The sequence below is a fragment of the Leiobunum rupestre genome, chromosome 11, assembly GCF_980474605.1.
Source record: "Leiobunum rupestre chromosome 11, qqLeiRupe1.1.hap1, whole genome shotgun sequence".
In the NCBI taxonomy this organism is placed as follows: Eukaryota; Metazoa; Arthropoda; class Arachnida; order Opiliones; family Sclerosomatidae; genus Leiobunum; species Leiobunum rupestre.
The window spans coordinates 40,894,753-40,916,485 of NC_143394.1; the positions used below are offsets into that span (position 1 = coordinate 40,894,753).

At 35.6% G+C, this 21,733-nt stretch overlaps 1 protein-coding gene across 1 annotated transcript; it reads left to right on the forward strand.

Annotated features, from left to right (window-relative positions):
• Positions 1-488: 488 nt before the first annotated feature.
• Positions 489-16,024, forward strand: abd-A (abdominal A). Its single transcript, XM_090163108.1, has 2 exons — positions 489-1,071; positions 15,436-16,024. Exons 1-2 carry the CDS (start codon positions 525-527, stop codon positions 15,948-15,950), a joined length of 1,062 nt encoding a protein of 353 aa, XP_090019234.1. The 5' UTR covers positions 489-524; the 3' UTR covers positions 15,951-16,024.
• The last annotated feature ends 5,709 nt before the right edge of the window (positions 16,025-21,733 follow it).

The following is a 21,733-nucleotide window of genomic DNA, read 5'->3' on the forward strand; positions in this document are numbered from 1 at the left end:
GGAAATTTATTGGGTAGGAATAATTAGTATCGTAAATCGTTTCATTTTGAATAAACGACGTGACGCGTTTTTAAGGTAAATTTCGCAATTAAAAGAGATTTTAAGCCTCGGTTCCGTAAAAGAGCAAAACGGGACTAGGTACGCCACCTCGTGACGAGTTTCGGGAATTAATCGTTATTTCTACCGGAAACCGCGAACGATTGGTTGAGTGTCGGACTGCTCCGAGGCGTCGTGATTGGCCGGTGCGGGTGTGACGGCGCTCCCGGGGGTTTCGCGGCGCGACAAGGGCGTCCTCTGGAGTCGAAGCGCGAAAACGCAATTATCAAGCGTGTTAAAGACTCGCTAGAATCGTGTTTTTATATGATTTTCTATTAATGTCTTCTATTAGTTGGTAATAGGCCTATAGCTTTGTTTATTAAGCGCGGGTTAAAGCCTTTAGTTTCGTTCGTACCATGTCCCCAAAATAGATCGGTTATTAGTTAGCCGTAAAAACAACAACAACGGCGACGACGATCCTTCGAAAAATGACGTCCAGTTTCATAGACAGCGTTCTAGCTTCCAAGTACCCGGTTTCCAGTCCCTCGGTGACGTCGGCCGTTCTAACGGCGGCGGGTTACGGCTCCCAAGCGCACCATCACCACCATTCGCCCCAGCCGTCGCCGCACCACCGTCTCTATCCCTACGTCAGCCTGCCTCACCATCAAGCGGCGGCCAACAACCTTTACTACAGCACCGCGGCCGATTTGACTAAAAATTGCCGTTACACGTCGCCAGCCTCGGCCGTCGCCATCAGCGCGTTCGACAGCACGGCGGCGGCGGCGGCGAGTTACGCTTTTGGCCTGCAGAACTGCGCCGCTGCCGCCGCGGCCGTTGCCGCGGCGGCGGCGGCCGCGTCATCCGCCGGGCCCGTCTCGGGGCCCGTCATGGTCAACCCGGCCTCGCAGTTCTTCGGTCACGCGGCGGCCGCCGATTTGGCCGGGACGCTGACGACGTGCGGCGGACAGTTCGGCCTTCGACACCAATTCGACCCGATTTCGGACGTTCCTCGCTACCCCTGGATGACCATTGCTGGTAAGACATCCTATTGTATGACTTCTGTTGTTAGGAACGGAAGGAAAAAGTATTGTTACGACCCCCTTGGTGGAGAATACCCCTAAACGGCGCCACGAAGAACCCACTAGCTTCGAGCGTTGTACGCAGGGGTGGGAAGGGGGGAGACAGGCTTAAATGTGCCAAGATGGCGGACTATATAGCTTAGCCATAAGAATCACGCGTAAATGGTTTGTATTCAAATCTGTTTGGAAATTCTTACTGCGTATAGACCATGGTAGGGAAAATTATCTAAAATAGCGTATACATTGAAGTCGTCATTTTGTTTAAAATATGGTCTGTATTTTAGAAATCTTCGAAATATTCACAAGAATGTCTATAAATATCTATAAGAATGGCTTAAGGTGATAATTATCTGTTAGATCAATGTGCTCATTTATAGAGGTCGGGGATGGTTAACTTTTATTCAATAAATTATTCGTAAAACGTTTTGATCAAGTAATTTATATTTCTGTATTATCCGATTAATTTTTTGGTAAATTTGTAAAATTAATCGAAAAAACGACGTTTTTTTCGATAAAAAGCTCAAATTTTACGAATAATACATATTTTTTACTAATTTTCCGAAATATTAACCGGTAAATTTCTTTGTTTACATTTTTTTCCCCAAAAAAATCAATTTAATCATGGATAATGATTAACCGTTACCGACCTCTACTCATTTAATAAATTGTAGATACAAAATTGGAAATTAATGAAAAGGAAAAGGTATTTACCATTGGTTTTAATTAAACGTGCAAATGTAATGAAGATAAATTTATATCATCAATTCAATTTTCCACGAAATTGTAACCCTAAAGTTCCCCTTGGTTACCAAAAAAAACCACATTACTTCAAACCTCTATACAACATTTTACAATAGACTTTCTATAAAATCTCATAGAAAGTATAAGATTTTCTGTCTCCTATAGAGTTCTAGACAAATATTTCTATAGTATATAAATAGTCATTTAGGTTTTTTTAACGGCTATAGAAAAATATCCAAAATCTATAGAAATTTTGATAAATTTTAAACATGTTTTTGATTATACTTCGAGTTTTTAGTTTTCCGGGAAAACTTTCTAGAAATTACTTTTGAAAGGTTTTTATTCTAGACTAACTAGAGGATTAGTATCACTTTTGGATTCGAAAGAATGAAGTGAAAAAGCCGCGAAATTTTAATTGGCGAACAATATTAGGCTAATCTTTTTTCGGAAAAATACGGAACATTTTCCTACTTACAACTCTATTAGAAACGTTTTAAAATATTTAGCGAGGGAATTTGCTCTATAGAGTTCTCTACATATATTTTTATAGAACAGACATTGAACATTTTAGGTGTATTCGACGGCTAATAAAAAATCATGAAGATCTTTAGAAAATTTTATTATTTTTCTTTATGATTCCAATTACAGTTTTATAGAAATTCTAAAGCAAAGGTTTTGTAAGAAAACCGACTGTATAAATATTTCTATCGAACAAAAACACATTTTAGGTTTTTTAATGGCGACAGAAATATTATCCAAAATCTATAGAAACTTGTTTTTACTTTTCTAACGGTTTTCCATTACAGTTCTATAGAAATTATATAGGAATTTCTGTAAGGAAGTGGCTCTATATACTTAAAAAAATAACAAATATACTATTCAAAAATAGTATACTAACCACTTAATAATGATATTTCAAAATATCCAAACTAATTTTCCCCAAAATATTTATGTCGAAATTTAAGCATATAATGTACCTTTTATTTTAACACCGTGTAAATCTCATTAAACTACAACCATTCTTATTCTAGTCGGTATGATATCCATTTCAACAAAGCAATATTCAACGCTGATAAGGTAAAAAACAGCGCGGGATAAAAGCAAATGGCCTTAAGCCTTTCGAGAAATCCCGAAGAGAAAAATCACTAACATTAGATTAGTAAATAGAAAAACTTTTACCATAAAGAAAAGTTATCTTCTAGGTCAGATAGGGAAAAAGGAAGTAACCAACAGAGAAAGAAAAAAGTTTTGCGGCAAATGGAGAAAAAAACATTTTAGTGCGATCTAAACTTCTGCAAAGGTTATTTAATGCAATGCAGGGAGGAAGCGAAAAGGGGGAAATGAGGGGGGAAGGGATGGCGTAAGAAAAGCTAGCTTCGAAAGGAGGGGAGATGAGAGAGGGGGCTCTCCCTTCGCGTCGCTGTGACTGGATGGGAAGATTTCCTGCAGGCGCTATCGAGCAATTCCAGCTAAAATGCGGTGGACTAAATATACGCGGGGAAGCTGCAGTTGTAGGGAAATGGGACCCCATTGTTCACGATGCAGCCGACAATCTCTACCCCCCCCCCCCCCTCTGCCTCGCACCAACTTGGCTCCGGCTTCAAGCCAGCTCGCGTTGGAAGGCCAGTAAGAAACGCAGTGTCAGTTGAGGCCGGGGTTTCCGAGCCAGTCCGAATCGATTGGCGCTTCGAGATAATTCCCGGAGGAAGTGGTGGGGATAGCGAGGCCTGACCAACTTATATTATTCGCAGGAAGCGGTGGCAGACCCCGGGCGCGGCCTCCCGGCGTAGTTCGGATCGGGGATCTCGGTTGGGGGGCTTCGCCAGTATAGACGTTTGGTTGTAAATTTTGCTTAGCTAACCCCCGCGCGCGCGCGCGCGCCCGTATAACATTACCGAGTTGCCTTTATGGAAGAGAACTTTGGCGAAGAGAGGGGAGAAACTGCAATACCAAAGCGAAACTTTTAGGGGCTTTACGCTCAATTCCGAAGGGGTCCTCCGTAAATTAGGCCAGACGTTCCAGGCTTATTCCCTTATTTTCTCTAATAGAACTTGCCCCAACCTAAACCTAATTTGACTTTTCTTAGGTCTTTTTTTCTTACGCTAACCCTACGCGATTCACAGTATTCACGGGGTCTAATTATTAGAGAGAGCGTGGTACGAAACGGCGTGGATGACCCCTGCCCAGCTTTTAAATACTTTGGTCTTGCCATTCAAAGTCTTGGAAGCCATTTACATTCGAGGAAAGCACTAAGATTTGCGTTTTAATCTAATTTCGGCTCGAATTGAAGTAATTTACCAGCCACTGGTACATTGCGATGCTTGGAGGTATTAGAAAGCTTGAGAATGATTACACATTCTTTCGCGTTCTTCCTACTCGTTTTATAGCGCGGGCTTAACCTCTCTAAATAATCGGAATTTAGAATTTTGATGAAGATAATCTTATGATGTATGGCATCGGATAATTCTACAATATATAGATTTACATATAAATTAAAACGTTTATTTGTAGACTTATTTCTGAATAAAAACAAATCGGGTTATAAAAATTACCCCGATGAAATTAAATTAATTTAAAAAAATTAAATATCTGGTGTTATAACAAAATTAACAAATCGGGTTATAAAAATTACCCCGATGAAATTAAATTAATTAAAAAAAATTAAATATCTGGTGTTATAACAAAATTAACAAATCGGGTTATAAAAATTACCCGATGAAATTAAATTAATTTATAAAAATTAAATATCTGGTGTTATAACAAAATTAACAAATCGGGTTATAAAAATTAAATTAATTTAAAAAAAATTAAATATCTTGTGTTATAAAAAAATTAAGTTATCGTTACTTCGATACAAGGATTGAAATATCTATATGAGACAGTTTATTAAATTTTACTTTTTACACACTTTAGATAAAATATTGACTATAAAAAATAGTATTATATTTAGTAGTTTTCAATGAAATCCACCGTTCTGTATCTATCTCTAAAATGATAACCAAAAGTCACAATCACAGTTTAATGTGGTTTTAATGCCAGTTTTGATCAATAACATTGAGATAAATTAGCCATAAAACGGGTTCCAACGATAGTGTGATCTTGACTCAAGTGATATCGCTATATAGTGCACGGCGACTCCACGAATCAAAAATACGCTGTCCTATATACTAGTCACCTTGCCCCAAAGCGAGCCTCAAAACACTCTTACAAGAGACCACCATATTCAATAGATAAAGACATAAATTATCGATGAGATCCCCCGCAAAGAATGAAGAAATAAACGATAAATTTATTTCATTTAAACTTCTCGCTCTAAAGACAGTCGTATCGAATAATTCCTCGATACTATATAGGAAACGTGCATTGGGAAGGTTCAACATTAATATAGGGTGCAGGGGTAGACACTGACGGGGTGCAGTAAGAGAAATGGAACGTAACGTTTGAAACTCGCGTTTGTTTGACAAGAAAAATTGATATGGCGTTTTTTGTTCGCTTTGGCTTCCGCGCGCCGATGTACGTAAAATAAATTTGCGAGCGTCGAAGGTCGAGTCAGCTTATAGCGGTAGAGTTATGTTTATACTCGTCACGCGTGTATAGAAACCGCTGCTCGATTTACAACTCAATTAAAATGAAAGAAGGGAAAACGTCGGAAATAAAAAGAGATTTTATGATCTGTTAAGAGTGTGATCGTACACGCCGATAGAAAACCGAAACCATTTCACTGTATAACATTTCTAGAGTACACCCTTATCAGTTAAAATTGTTACATATTTAGTTACATTACTTAGAATTTAATAGTTGGTTAAAGCATGACTGATACTTCATGGTATTTTTAATTTTATTAAAAACCGTTAAAATTAACATGTAAATTTTAACTGTTTTTAATAAAATTAAAAATACCATGAAGTATCAGTCATGCTTTAACCAACTATTAAATTAATATTTTAAACCATGGTAATTAAAAGTTTTAACTTATACGATTACATTACTTAGAAACTTACATTTTTGGAAATTAAAAAATTAAAAAGGGTTTATAGGTAATTTCTTAAAATCATTCCCTATATTGATTTGGCTAGTAAATACATTAGTTTATCGAGGAAAATAACCGATATTATCAGTTTTTTAATGTGTGGGAATCATGGTCGAAAATAAAACTTGTCGGAAAATGCAATTTTTATCAAAACAGAAATTGGGTAACATTTTTACAATTTGTTTACGAGATTCGATTCGATTTCAAACTGGTTATCATTGAACGTTTTTTAAAAATTAAATAAAACCTACTTACCGAAAAGCAATATATCCAAATTAAAATCCAATAATAAATTAAAATGATAAAACCAAAGAGAAGAAATGTTAAAAATGTAAAATGGAAATAAACTAGAGCCTGGCTGTTTCGGCCGCTCGAAACTTAGAAAGTGAAAGCTTTCTTTAAAATCACCAATTTCGAATGACAATTTCCATCTATGTCTCCGTGTGACAATAACTGTAAGGGGAGGGGGGGGGGGTAAGCAGATAGGTCTAGGAGACGTCTGCCCAAATGTATAACGGGCGGTAATTGTTAGGAATGATACCATCCGAGAAAGATATAGCTCTTAAAATTTACAACACCCTATTATTTAATGCCCAAGAATCTCGTCTAAGACGCCATTAAGAAACACGCTTGGCCGGTGACATATCCTATAAGACGCGATGGCTAATAGTGCCCGAGGTAAAAAAAAAGAGCCCAGAGAAAGTTTTTATTAGAGCAAACGAAAAAAGCGCCCGGGAAAGCGTAATGGGCGCTGTAAAAATGTTTTCCCAAACATCAGATCTGGAACAATACTGTCTCGAAGATAGGAGAAACTTTGGCGTAGGCCAGCCAGCCTATACGTACCAACCTATAACTTTCCTTTTTTTGCGCTTCCTTTAGTGGGAGCCGACGTGGTTTTTCTTATACATTCCCGCAAAAGTCTCGCTTTTTATGTGCACTTTTTTCTGTTGGTAGTTTTTATCTGTTTGAAACATACATTCAACTTTCGTTTTCCTTTTGTGCGGCGGGAAATGCTTCTGCAAAATTCGTCAGGAGATACCCGACGAATACAATTCAGCTAGTATAAAAACGTACGCGCGTGTTTGCAACGTATCCTGCGGGATAAAAACGGATTTTTTTCTTCGGGTTTTAGACTTGTATAGTTTCTGGGGGGTATATAAGGTGGACAGGTGAAGTTTTACCTGATTGGTGAACGGTCTCTGTACAGTTGCATCTCCATTCTGCGAATCCTGTATATAGCATACCGAAACAGAATAATATTGGCAAAATTCACGAAATATTTTCCTTAAGTCTAGATAATATTTATAAAATTTTCTATTAAGTCTAGAGAATATTTGTAAAATTTTCTATTAAATCTATAGAAAATTGGACAATTTTCTAATAAATCTGAAAGTTGAATAATTTAATAATAATAATAATAATAATAAGTCGCTAGATGACTTGGACCTAAGGTGGTGCCTTGGGTAATAGCCTAGCTGATTATTATTATTATTATTATTATTATTATTAATAATAATCAGCTAGGCTAATACCCAAGGCATCACCTTATAGGTCTAAGTCATCAAGCGACTTTTAAAGACATTGACTATTAGCTATTAGATCGATTGAAAAGTGGATAATTTTCTATTAAATGGTTTGAAAAGTAGATAGTTTTTTGTTAAAACTTTAGAAAATTGTATCATTTTCTATTAAAAATTATGAAAATTGTATCATTTTCTATTAAAAATTATGAAAATTGTATCATTTTCTATTAAATCGATTGAAAATTGGATTACTTATACTATATAATCTATAGATAATTGGATAACTTACTATTTAATCTATAGAAAATTGGATAATTTACTAGTAAATCTGTAGGAAATTAGATAATTTTTTATTAAATCTGTAGGAAAATGGATAAAATGGAATAATTTTACTATAACCATAAGAAAAAACTGCACAGTTTTTTTTACGGAAATATAACACTTTATAAATTATACCTTAAATCTTCTATAGACTTCTATAAGATTTCCTACAAAGTCTAAAAGTCTAAGAAAACGTTTTGTCATCGAATTCGAGAAATTGGGCTAAAGGAATAAAAAACCACAATCAAAATAATAATTAATCACTTGACTTTCTACGTTTAAAAATCAACGTACAAAAACATTCATAACGCTAGATAAACAATAATCAAACGAAATTTACAAAAAATAGCCGTTAATTTTGGCAATGGAGGTTTACGTTTAATAAAAAATTTCCAAAACAATCAATAAATAACATCGTGTAATAGTTCTTTTTATAAACTAACGTGGCCTTCTTGTTGAAATGTTGCTCTTACGTCACAGTCTCTTACTTTGACAAGCCTACGAGCGCGCGCTACAGTCGCGAGGAATATAGCTTTTTCTAGCGCGCGTGCAAATCGCTCGTGCGAAGAATACACTAATAAAGCTGTGTCTTGTGACGTAAGAGCAACATTTTAACAAGTTGGGCAAGACCACTTTTTATTTTATAAAATCAACTATTTGAGAACTTCTACGTAATTTGTAATGAAGGGGCTCTGCCTCATTTCAGTTTCAACTAAAGGCGAACCCGCGAATAACATTCCAGCAGTTTATCTCGACTTTTCCGCGTTAGGCGGGAAACATTGCGGAATACAGGCGAGATATGGTCGGTGCATAATCGTCTCGCGCGGCAGGAAGTCCCTGGCAATTTACGATCACTCCGGCCACCTATTAATTCCAATTAATTCACCGCTCTCCGCTACGTCATTTGACGCGTAAAATACCGACTCTCTCTCTATCTCCATTGCTAAGAGCCAGTGCGGATAACTGGCAACGAAGCCCAGGCAATTAACGGCGCCTATCCTTAGCTTAGGTACTTAGTCTTGCGGGAATCTAAAATATACCTCGCGTATGTAGATGGCGCTGCGTGCGAATAGATATTAGCAAACGTACCCCATCAGAACGAGCTTTGTTGGAGTTTTTTTCCTGAATAACCGTAAAAACGTCGATGTGGGTCCCCCAACTACGAATATTCATGTTAATTTGCCAGGGAAAGGTTGCTAAGCTGTATTTAGAATTAGTACGTGAACTACGTCACCTCCCACGCCAATGGATTTCATTTAAAGAACGGTACACGATGACTAATTCCGAAATTATTTTGGCAAAATACAAATTGATTTCGTCATTTTCTCGTACAAAAATTTTACTTAGTTTAGAATAAAACTTTCTGGATTCAATAGAGATTTCTAGTGATACTTTTACATATGAAATGTCGATAGTTAAAAATAATCTATAAAATCGGCTAATTCATATTTTCTGCTAAGCATACACTGTGTTTTATAATAACATATCATCTGCTAAGCATACACTGCGTTTTATAATAACATATCATCTGCTAAGCATACACTGATTTATAATAAAATAACAGCTGCTTAGCAAACACCGTTTTTTATCATGTCATCTTCCTAGCATACATTGTGTTTTAAAATACCATATCATCTGCTTAGCATACATTGTGTTTTGTAGTAACATATTATCTGCTAAGCAAACACTGTGTTTTATCATGTCATCTGCCTAGTATACATTGTGTTTTAAAATACCATATCATCTGCTTAGCATACACTGTGTTTTGTAAAACATATTCTGCTAAGCATAGACTAGGCCAAAACTATTCGCTCGCTTTGGGACGAAACAAATAATAATAAAATTATAAATAATAAATTCTCAAAATATCACCTGCTTAGCAAACACTGTGTTTATAATTACATATCATCTGCTTAGCATACACTGTGTTTTATAATAAAATATAATCTGCTTAGCACACACTGTGTTTTATAATAAAATATAATCTGCTTAGCATACACTGTGTTTTATAATAAAATATCATCTGCTTAGCATACACTGTGTTTTATAATAAAATATCATCTGCTTAGCATACACTGTGTTTTATAATACAATATCATCTGCTTAGTAAACACTGTGTGTTATAATAAAATATCATCTGCTTAGTAAACACTGTGTTTTATAACACAATATCATCTGCTTAGTAAACACTGTGTTTTATAATAAAATATCATCTGCTTAGTAAACACTGTGTTTTATAATAAAATATCATCTGCTTAGTAAACACTGTGTTTTATAATAACATATCATCTGCTTAGCAAACACTGTGTTTTATAATAACATATCATCTGTTTAGCAAACACTGTGTTTAAGATAAAATGTATCTGTAGATCTCTACCGAGTCCAGAAAAAAACAAGTGTTTGCTGTAGTTAATATACCAAGGAGATATACCTCACATGAAGTTGTTTGACGCTTTTAAACTAGATACTTCATTAGGGTTTTTTTTTGCAGTTTGAAGGTCGGAGATAAATTAAGGCCTTAAAAGGCAAATAAAACGCATGGAAATTCGTTTATGACGCCGACTAAAAGAGAAACGCCGAAATTTGCATGTAAATATTAATAATTTAAATGCATTTTCGGCGGAATGGTAAAGGGAAGCCGAATATTATCATATTTATAGCCCGAAGTGAGAAAAAAAATCTTTTTTTTTTGGTATTTGACTATTGGGGAGGTTGGCAACCTTGACAGAGATGCTTGTGGCTGATGTACAAAATGTTCCCTTCTTCAGTTTCCATTCGTCTCATTCTGAAAGAGAGAATTAATCATTCTGTATCAAATCATTTGATAAAGATATTTGACGTATATGGTTTAAACGTGAAATGAATAAAATGAACACCCTTTGTGGCATTTATTCACTCTCATCTTTGGTTTTGGGGAGATAACGTTGTAGCGTCATAGTTAAGCAATGAGACAAGATATGGCAGTACAAAATTACTCTAAGGTTTGTTAGTTTAGTCGTTGACTTCGTATCTTTTGATTCCACGTGATAAACGGGTTTTCTTTGGTTTCCCCTTGTCGAGGTGAACGGTCAGTGTAGGGAGATGTTGACTCGCGTGGCATCAAGGGCTTGACACCACCCTCTGATGCATTAAAAGTCGCTAAATTATTTGGACCCAAGGTGGTGCCTCCTTGGGTATTAGCCTAGTTGATTGTTCTGATTGTTGTTTGTTCCTTAATGGCATTAAAAGTCGCTAAAGGTGGTGCCTCCTTGTGCAGTAGCCTAGCTGATTGTTCTGATTGTTGTTTGTTCCTTTCAATAAATACTATACAATCTTAAATTAAATCGTGGAAATTATTTTACAAAACGTCAATTACTATACACATTTAACCGTATGAATTTACCAGTCGTAAAGTTTGTACCACTTTTGAATATTAGTCGTTGCTAGAGTTTCCGTTAAAGGAAATAGAGCGTTTGTATTTAGTAACGAAAGGTGACCCTTTGAACCTTATAGTGGTTAGCTAGACTTAAGTCGAAACACGTGGCCCGGTAAAATTTGGACATCGATGGCGGATAGTGACCACGAGGTAGACTCTTTACACGCGCTTTCTAAGTTTCTTATTTTATGGCGGAACTATATACTTGTCATTTGGCCGTTATAGGTTATTTGGAGGGAGCTAGGACGAAAGCGCGTGTTGGCCGACAAGTGGGCCATAACTATTTTAACACATCCTCCACAATCTGTCCCACGAGCATCTCGCGGTATAAAAGAGGCGCGGCCGGGCCCAGGCTGCCTAAACTTACGTTTACATCTCATTCGTCGTTGCTCAAACCGAATGGCCCATTTCCCGGTTTTTAATATGTTGTAAAACACTGGATGACCCGAAGTGCAGCGAGGCCCGCGAACCTGCAATGAAGAGTGTCGCGCGCACCTTTCCCAAGTTTCCATTCTATACGAAAGCTATAACGTTTTTTTTCCTTTACGTTCCCTATATATTGTATGCGCAATAAAAATGCATTGACATTTCCTTTTAACTAAGACTAAATTGAGCCACTTGCCTCCGTAATAGAACTACCATTAACGCGAGTTGATAACTTGTACGACACCTTTTGATTTATAGAAGGTACTTAATTCTCTTTTTGCTTAGAGCAAACGTTTATAATATAATGTATCTCTTGCTACGGAAGTATCCAGTTAGGCGATTAAAATGGATCGTGTATCTTACAAAGGAGACGACCCGAGGTGATATTCACCGATATTGTTCAAAGTCGGGTATAATGTACAGCTCCGTGTAACTTAAAAAACCTGCAAGGGAAAAGTGGCGACGGGCTTTCGTTTTGCCATGGCAACCGAAAACGTTTTTGACAACATGATTTGGAATTATTTCCATTGAAAATAACATGGGACTCTGAAGTATTTTAAGGGTCCCCCAATTGACCAAATTGCATTTAAACTTGATTAAATTTAATTTTTAAAATCAATTAAAATTTTTTTTACCGTTTTTGAAATTAAAAAAAAAATTCATTTTTTAAAAGGTTTCACAGGGGGGGGGGGGACCCTTAAAATCCTTCAGATTTCCATGTTATTTTCAATGGAAAAATCCTAAATCATGTTGTCAAAAACGTTTTCGGTTGCCATGGCAAAACGAAAGCCCGTCGCAACTTTTCCCTTGCAGGTTTTTTAAGGTACATGGAGGTGTACATTGAACCTGACTTTGAACTAAATCGGTGATTATCACCTCGGGTCGTCTCCTTGTTAGTGGGTTCGAGGCGCAATTTTCCAGTCAAACTACCGTATCACGATTCAAAATTTAACTATTACAGCCTTGTAAAATGTACAAATTACACTCCGTAAGTATATCATAGTGATAATAGTCGGTGTAGGGAGCTGTTGGCTCGCGCGGCTTAAAAAGTTTGCCACCAGCCTCCTAAGAAATTTAACTCAGCCACTGGTAATTGGTAATAGTTGACTTAGGCCGGTGTGGTTCCTTGGGTATTAGCTTAGCTGATTGGCTGATTATCATTTATTTATGAACAATATTTCTGCGATGTGTAAGTGAATTTATAAAATATTTTGTTCTTCCAAAAGATGTATTTTGAAAGATAAGATGGAGCTTGTGAAGCAGTGGCGTAGCTATATAAATTGGGCCGCAATGCAAAATGTTGCCTTGTTCTACTTACAATCAATTTGAATTTTAAAGCAATCAATTTTTAATTTTAATGGCTATAAATAACTTGAAGAAAACCTTTGAGGGTATAGATTTAAAGAAAAATGTTGGAATTTCTTTGGGAATTGTTGTTGGAAAGCCTTTAAGAATTCTTAAAATTCTTCGTTGAATATGTTTGGAAGACTTGGGGTTTTCATTGGAATGTTTTGGGAAATGTAAGGTTTCTTGGCAATATTCTTTTAACTATTCTTAGAGGTCAGGGATGGTTAACTTTTATTCAATAGATAAAGCTCTCAAAATTATTCGTAAAACGTTTTGATCAAGTAATTTATATTTCTGTATTATCCGATTAATGTTTTGATAAATTTGTAAAATTAATCGAAAAAACGACGTTTTTTTCGATAAAAAGCTAAATTTTACGAATAATAAATGTTTTTTAATCATTTTCCGAAATATTAACCGGTAAATTTCTTTGTTTACATTTTTCCCCCGAAAAAAATTCAATTTAAACATGGATAATGATTAACCGTCCCCGAGCTCTAACTATTCTTAAGAAAATCTTAAGAAAGTTCTTAAGGAAAAAGTGCCAACCTTAACAATATTTCCCAAGAAAACTTCTTAAGAAATTCCAAAACATTTCTCTTGTCCACATTAAAATTTTGTATGTAAGGGATAACAGTAGCATGTTAGGGTCTGGAGTAATAATAAAAACCATTCTTAAATATTCCAAGGTACACCACGCGCATGCTTTCTAATAGAAAAAGCTAAAATGTTTTCTATAAAAGTACGAAATGTCGGTTCTGAACACCTATAAAGGTACCTCAGCCCACGGAGGAAATATAATGGTCGTTTGCACATGAAGTGTCTATTAATTTTGAAACGGAATATACCGCTTATCGTCTTGTGCGGCGAATTATTATTTTTCTGAATCTGATTTCGTTGAACGGCGGGTTGTCTTTCGGAAGATGCTCTGGTCGGAGACCACGAATAACGGTCGTTGATGGGAACAGGGAATAGTGGTATCAAGTTTGATGTTTCCGGAAAATTCGACATTGAACCGTTGAATTGTTTATCGTGATGGTGCGTATAAAGTATGTATAACTGAAAAGAAAACAGCTGACGTATCACAAAGAAAAGGTTCAGATTAACAGAGAACACCCAACTAAATAAAATACATATATATATCGTGGAGCTAACCACTTCCTTAAATTCTGTACACCGATTACAGGGAGTACAGCCTTTGGTATAGTGCTAAATCCGTAATCGATTACGTAATCACTTTAGTACACTCAAAGCTACGGCCTTGTACATCGATTACGGATAGTGGTTAGCCCCTCGATATATATATATATATATATATATGTTTTGGTAATAGTGGAAATATAGAAACAGATTTAAATCAAAATAAGGTTGCAACATAAAATTTGTTACCTAGCAAAGAGTTGGTAAAAGTTTTGGTGATTGAAGAACTCATTTTTAAGTCAAATTAGCAAACACCAAAGCAAGTACTAAGCATTTCCCTTAACGTAACACATAATAATAATAATAATCAGCTAAGCTAATATCCAAGGAACTACACAGGCTTAAGTCAACTAGTGACTTGTGAAGCCAATTACCGGTGGCCGGGTTACATTACGTAGGAGGGATGTGGCAAGCCCTTCAAGCCACGTGAGCCAACAGTTATCTACACTTACTATTACCGTTAACCTCAACAAAGTATCTATGGAAAGGGGGACCCGATAACTCTAACCAGGGTTGTAGAGAGATGGTTTGATCACTTAGATTTTTTATTTGACGGATGGCGCTAGTGACGCTAAGTAGCCCCTACAGATATTTTGTGGGCTTTACCTCATTACACTGGAGTACCTACGGAAAGGTAACACTACCAAGTTTTCGTGTCGATCGATCTCGGTTCTTTATTATCTCTAAATTAGTTAATTGTCGCTTTGTTATAAATTCATTAACAATTTAATTTTTGAAAATTGCAAACAATCTAAGCAAACCTAAGCTAATTAAGAGCCAAAAGTCAAAACTACGGTCAGTGTTATTCCTTTATTAATTCTAGTACAAAATTTGTATTTCAGTTCAAAAAAATATCTGAGAAACTGAAATTTAATGTTCGCTAATTATAAATATTAAAAAAATAAATTTCCTTAAAATTCCCACGTGTAAACCGAAACATAAATTTAAGCGATCCCAGTTAGCTTGTAAAATTTAAATTTACCGCTATCTCCTACAAATTAGGCTGCACCTCAGTACTTCTATGCATTGGGGAACGCCCATAAGTATCTGAAGGGGCTACACAGTGTCGGGCGCGCCATCTATTTGCCACTTTTTCTTTAGCCAAACTCTCCTATGGTAGAATTGCTAAGTGATCGAACCATCTCTCTACAACCCTGCTCTAACCAACGGGGAGATAATTTACAAACTCAACGTGGAAGTATAGTGGTTCCGAGTTTTCATCCAGTGCCACAAGCGAGGGGAAATTTCTAACCACTTCACAACCCCACGTTTAACCCACAATAAAGTATCTTACCCGTATTTTTGTCATCATTGCAGGTCCCAATGGTTGTCCGAGGCGTCGTGGCCGTCAGACGTACACCAGATTTCAAACCCTGGAATTGGAAAAAGAATTCCACTTTAACCATTATCTAACTCGTCGGCGGCGAATCGAGATTGCCCACGCGTTGTGCCTGACCGAAAGGCAGATCAAAATATGGTTTCAAAACCGACGGATGAAACTGAAGAAGGAGCTGAGGGCCGTCAAAGAGATCAACGAGCAGGCCCGCATCGAAGCCCGACACCCGACCAAACCCGGAAAGGACAAATCCTTGGTGGTCGACGGGCTCGATTCGGACATGGACGACGACAACGACGAGGATGACGACGACCGACTCAGCGACACAACGGCCAGAGAAGGACCCTTCAAGAAGTTGCCGTCGAGACAACAACAGCAGCAGCTGTGTCCCAACGTGGTTATTTCAGACAAATCAGTGTCGAGCGGCGTCGAACCTCCAGCCGAACTGCCTTCATCTACGGGTTCCCCGAACATATTCCACGCGATAGATAATTAGTTCAAGGACACGACGTTTCATTCGCATCCCGGTTTATTCAAAAATTTCTTAATTGATCATTTGTACATTTGTAAAATTTTGGGGCTAGTTTTGCATTTCGCAGATCGCATACCCTCTAAATCTCTACGTTTGAAATTTATTTTATTTTCAGGCTGGGACATATAGTGCAGTAGAGCCAGGGTTCTCAGGTATTAATACAATTAATTTAAATTAGCAATTTTAAATCAGTAATTAAATAACTACATTTTAAGTCATTGATTTTAATCGATTCGCAAAATTCGCTGAATTTTTAAAAAGGTAGAAATTTATATTCAAAACAAATCAAATCACGGATTAAAATTTATTACATTTTTAGTAAACGATATTAAACGTTTTAAATTAAGAAAATTAATTAAAATCCGAATTAAACCACCCTGGCAGTAGGTAGTTTCAGGTAGCAGTCCAATCTAAATCTTACTGAAGATTTACAAGCGTTCCATTCTGTTCCAAACATTTTCCACAGAGGCTTGGCAATAAATACATGAACATTATTCGCGCTAGGCCTACTGAGTGTCTTCCAACTCTTAAAAATTTCCAGACGTTTGATTTTTCATTAGAGATTATTTGTTAACACATATCCAAAAATACGTACTACAACGGTATTCATTTGAGAATAATGGGTTATAATACCGTGTCAACTTAACTTATATAATATTTAATTTAACTCCAGAGGTTGTAGAGCCATCTATTGGAAAAAGCCAGGAAGTAAAAGTAGTCGTTTAATTATAACAATTTAACCATGCAATGTACCTTGAAATAAACGGTAGTGTACAGCAATAAATACTTAACAAAAGGCATACCATATCCGAAAAATTACGTACATGTATATTAATTAGAACTGTTTGTATAGGTTGTTAAAGTGAGGTATATTATTTTTGTTTCTATATACATGTATATGATAAATACTCATTTTACGGTGCTAAATTTATATTTTGGTTGTTTGGCATTTTTTTCCCCGTTATATTTCGGTGTTTTCAAAAGAAACTTAACCAAGACGAAAGGGCTGTAAGAACTATTTACAAAAGCCTGTTATTTTGAGCAGAAGTAATTTATATACATTTTCTAAAGTATACGTAAAGAAGCCTGATATTCGTATAAATATAAACGCAAAATACGTAATTACAGAGGTATATATTATAGCTCTTACGAGAGGAAGTAATTTATCGAATTCAAATAATCGATTAAAATTATATCAGATTATTTAGAATTTGACTGATTGAAATTTATTTTTATTAGTTATATAAACTCTATCAAATAAAGCCAACTTCGTATTGTATAAAAATTATTTCTCTAATAGACGTTTTACTCTTTATAAAGTTGCAATTATCCAGGCAGTGTAGTATTTACATTTTCCATTGCTGGCGGTATATTCTTGACCATTGATACCTGTCTCGAACCTACAAAGGTAGATGTTTAATTTTTTATCCTAAATGGATAAGTCTCTCGTAAGATATGTATTATATAATTCGGGTAAAAAAATTGTTATTTCTTGAGTTTTAATGTAAAAAAATGTAAGTGGTAGAGCGCATCTATTTTATTATAGGTATATGTATGAAAATTAGTGTTGCATTTTTTCAAAATAGATATTCGTACATTATACGCTACCTGTTTTATTTTTAAAAAAAGCTTATCGAGTTTCAGTGCCAAAGAAACGAATTTGTTTTGCTAATTTCTGAATTCCGCTTGATAGGTTGTGTAGTGTTGTTATTCTATTCGATTTTGGAATCATACCAACTTAAAACTTTTGTCTTATAATTAGAGATTGAACCCAAATATTAAATAAATATATTCGTCTTTACTGTTGTGCCATAGGTATTATATTATCCCCGGCCTTGTTTTCGACTTTGCAAATATTTTCGGTGTGTTATAATAAATTGAGTTTTTTATATTAAATGTTTTCGTATTATTTCTGTTCAACTATGAGCTCATAAATAATTTTTTTCAGTCTTTATCGGACCATGTGAGAAGTTCATGAGTTTGCTGGATTTTAGATTGCTAAGCAGACGTTTTTATATTATAAGTGGTGCTATTGTAAACTGAAAAGGCTTATTACGTATTTAACACTCTTAAAATACACGAACAAAAATTAATACGTTAATAAGCCCAACTTATACGTTTTATACAAGAACAACATTTAAAATGGACGGAAAACCTTTGATTTTTCGATTTAAAATAATACGGATGTTTTAAATTGCGAGCTTGGGTGAACAGTCCGTATTTTGAGAGATGTTTGGGAAGCAAATTTTATATTTTAGCAAGTACGAATGTCTACTTTTTGAAAAGTGTTAAGCAAGTTACTTATGTTTAGAGACTTAAGCCCAGTTCACACTATACAATTAATTGGGCCACTTAAATGTATCCAACTAATTGTAAACAAGAAAATTGCATAGTGTGAACAGAAATAGTTGGAACCATTCGGCTGTCCCATGGCAAAACCTTTTAACCACCACGATCGTAATTTTGAGATATTTGACTTTTTCAAAACCTAAGTTATAAGATTTTAACGTGGTTTTTAATGCGAAAATTATAAAATCCAAAACCATTTTTGAGTCATAAATAGTTAAATATTTATGACTTTTACCTGAAACTTTTACAGTACTTTTGTACATGCCTTAGTAAAACTGATGCGTAAAAATCTAATTTTTCAAAAATTTGGTGGTTATAAGGTTGTGCCGTGGGGCAGCCGCATTGTTACAATATTTCTGTTCACACTATACAATTTTCTTCCTTACAATTAATTGAATACAATTAAGTGGCCCAATTAATTGTACAGTGTGAACGGGGCTTTAGAGTTTATGCTTATGAATCTGATTACTAACTTGGTCCTATAGGATTGAGCTATTTAGTGCCACTTCTAACCTTGCTCTAGACTCATCTCGGGGCGATTTTCGAGAACCTAGGCTTAAGCCTAATTACATTAAAATGTAATTTTGCTACCTGAGATACAACCGACTAAAAGTCATCCAACTGGGAATCATTATAAGCCATCCAATCTAAAATATTCGATTGAAGAGGGAACCAGCATGATTTCAATGTTTTCCGAGTAGTTCCATGTCGGAGTAGCCGAAGCTAAAGGGTAGGCTTTTACCCGTATTGCGTGTATATCAAAGCGAAGGAATGTTTCAGGGGAAATCAGTGTGAAAGCTCGCTTCACATAATGAAAGCTCATTTTCCGAAGTAGGCTTAAGCGAGACGCTAGCCGGCTGGTCCTATCGGGTTAGTCGAAAGGGAAAGACAACCTATAGGGGTTCGCCTATCGCGGCGCTACGACTAGGAACCACGCAATAGTTGAAAGGGGGGCAGAAGTGGGGAGAAACGTTTTCCAATCCCCAAAAATCCCTTCTAAAAACAAGAAAAAATTTCGCTTTTTCGCTTCAAAGAAAGAGGACCGTCAGACCCAAAAATATCAGCTTTTTTTCCACATTTTTCGTTTCTTTTTTTTGATGGAATAAAAAGAGCGACATCTAGCAGAAAATACGGCAGGCCGGCAGAGAGAGAGAGAGAGAGAGAGAGAGAGAGAGAGAGAGAGAGAGAGAGAGAGAGAGAGAGAGAGAGAGAGAGAGAGAGAGAGAGAGAGAGAGAGAGAGAGAGAGAGAGAGAGAGAGAGAGAGAGAGAGAGAGAGAGAGAGAGAGAGAGAGAAGGGAAAGTTTTTGGGGTATCTCAGGCGCCCAGCTGGATTGAACGAGCCACTTTTATTGCAGGGGTGCCCCCGTAAATCCATAGAAATATCTATGGGTAAACAGAGCCCGTGACTAGCATAGCACACACACACGCATACTGGGTTGGTCGAAGCTTAGACTCAACTTTGGGTACTTTTTTTGTTTTCTTTTTTACAGCGGACGGCGACTTTTCCTTGAAACTAAAGCCTCGAGGGGAATCCGAAAGTACTATATTTCACACAGAGCCGTAACCTATCACCCACACACAAAGTTCTTCTTTGTGTGTTAGAAGTGAAAAGAAAAACATTCCAGCTATCCGTATCCGAGACTCCCAATTTTCCCTTATTTCGCACCACCGTTCCGAGATATCGTAATTGCGTAATATTTCGTGATTTGTTACATAAACATCGACGAGAATTTTTCAAATAGTTTACATAATGTGCCGAATAGGTTTCGACCCATCCGACTTCTACGTTTTCCATAAACATTTGAAAATACTTTGAATATTAAAAAAATTACGAAATATTAGGGAACATTAAATCCGTTTAAAATACATTATAGTTTTAATACGGTAAAATATTTATAATGATTATCAGTTAAAAAAAATTAGAATGAAATGAAGATGCATTTGGAGTAATATTTAAAAATGGTTAAAACTTTGAAATAGTCAAACCCATCAAACAGATTCTGTTGCTTTTAAACCAGTTTTCCAAACGGTCAAACCAAGGGGTAAGACAGTCTCAGATCATCTGAACACCGAGTTCGTGCATTTAGCACTGTTAATGGTACATATTTTCAAGAGTTCGCGAGTTCCATTTAGCACTGTCAAAGGTACGGCAGTGTACACCGAGTTCGCCGAGTGTCTTACCCCTCGGGTCAAACATAACAGAAACACGAAAATTACAACATTTTAACCATCGGTTAAAAAAATTAACACGAAATGAACGTGTATTTATAATAATATTTAAAAATGGTTTAAAACAGTTTTAAATAGTCAAAGCCATTAAACAAATTCTGTTGCTTTTTGAACCAGTTTTCTAAATGGTTAAACATAATTAGAGCTCTGCGTAACAGATAAATTAACTGAAAAAATTTCGATTAATCTTAAATATTTTGGTTAACTGTTTATTTATGGATATTATCCATAGATAAACAACGATTTAAAGCCCAAAAATAATTTATATTTTCGGATAATTGTAGGTTACATATAAAAATAAAATAAGTGATTAATTTTTATCCAAACGCCGAGCTCTAAACATAACAGAAACACCAAAATTACAACTGATAAGTATAACTATCAATAAAAACTTCTAGTAATGTAAAATGTAAAATTTTTACTTTTTACTGATATTTAACTATTTAAAAACAATACTTACACGATATTAATAGCTATAGTAAAAAACTAATTTCAGTCGCACTATATTTTCTTTCCAAATTATTTTGAAAAATCAGAGGGAAACTGCCAAGGTTTAAAGCAAATAAAGCCATACTATGAGATGCACACTTATGTCACATAAAATGTATTATTGACCTTTTTCGTGTGTTTGCGTTTAATTTCTGCCACGATAACTAACTCTAGATTCCTCTAAAAGGTTGGCATTTTTATTTTTTTTTGCAAAATAAATGACTTCGTATAAAACCATTTTTATGAAAACCAAAATAAGCTTTTTTATTTTGCTAAGATCAAAGTGTAGTATCCGTTCACATCAAAAAAATAGATGACTTAATAAAAAAATATATTTTTAAATTTAATAATAATCTTATTCGTTTTTTTGTCTAAGATCAAAGTGTAGTATCTCTTCGAATAAACGGAATATATGACTTCAAAATTATTTTTTTGTTGAGATTCAATAAGCATCCTCATTATTTTGCTAAGATCAAAGTGTAGTATCATTCCACATCAACAAAATGGATGACTACATAAATATTTTTTTGTTGAGATTTAATAGGCATGTGGGTTGTTTTGCTAAGATCAAAGTGTAGTATCATTTCACATTAATAAAATGGATGACTACATAAATGTTTTTTGTTGAGATTCAATAAGCATCTTCGTTGTTTTGCTAAGATCAAAGTGTAGTATCATT

What these genes read in the sequence shown, in the direction of transcription:
- abd-A (XM_090163108.1), top strand. Translation starts at nt 525, where the DNA reads ATGACGTCCAGTTTCATAGACAGCGTTCTAGCTTCCAAGTACCCGGTT. An exon ending in CCCCTGGATGACCATTGCTG is followed by an intron (nt 1,072 to 15,435) that starts GTAAGACATCCT and finishes TCATCATTGCAG; the next exon opens with GTCCCAATGGTTGTCCGAGG.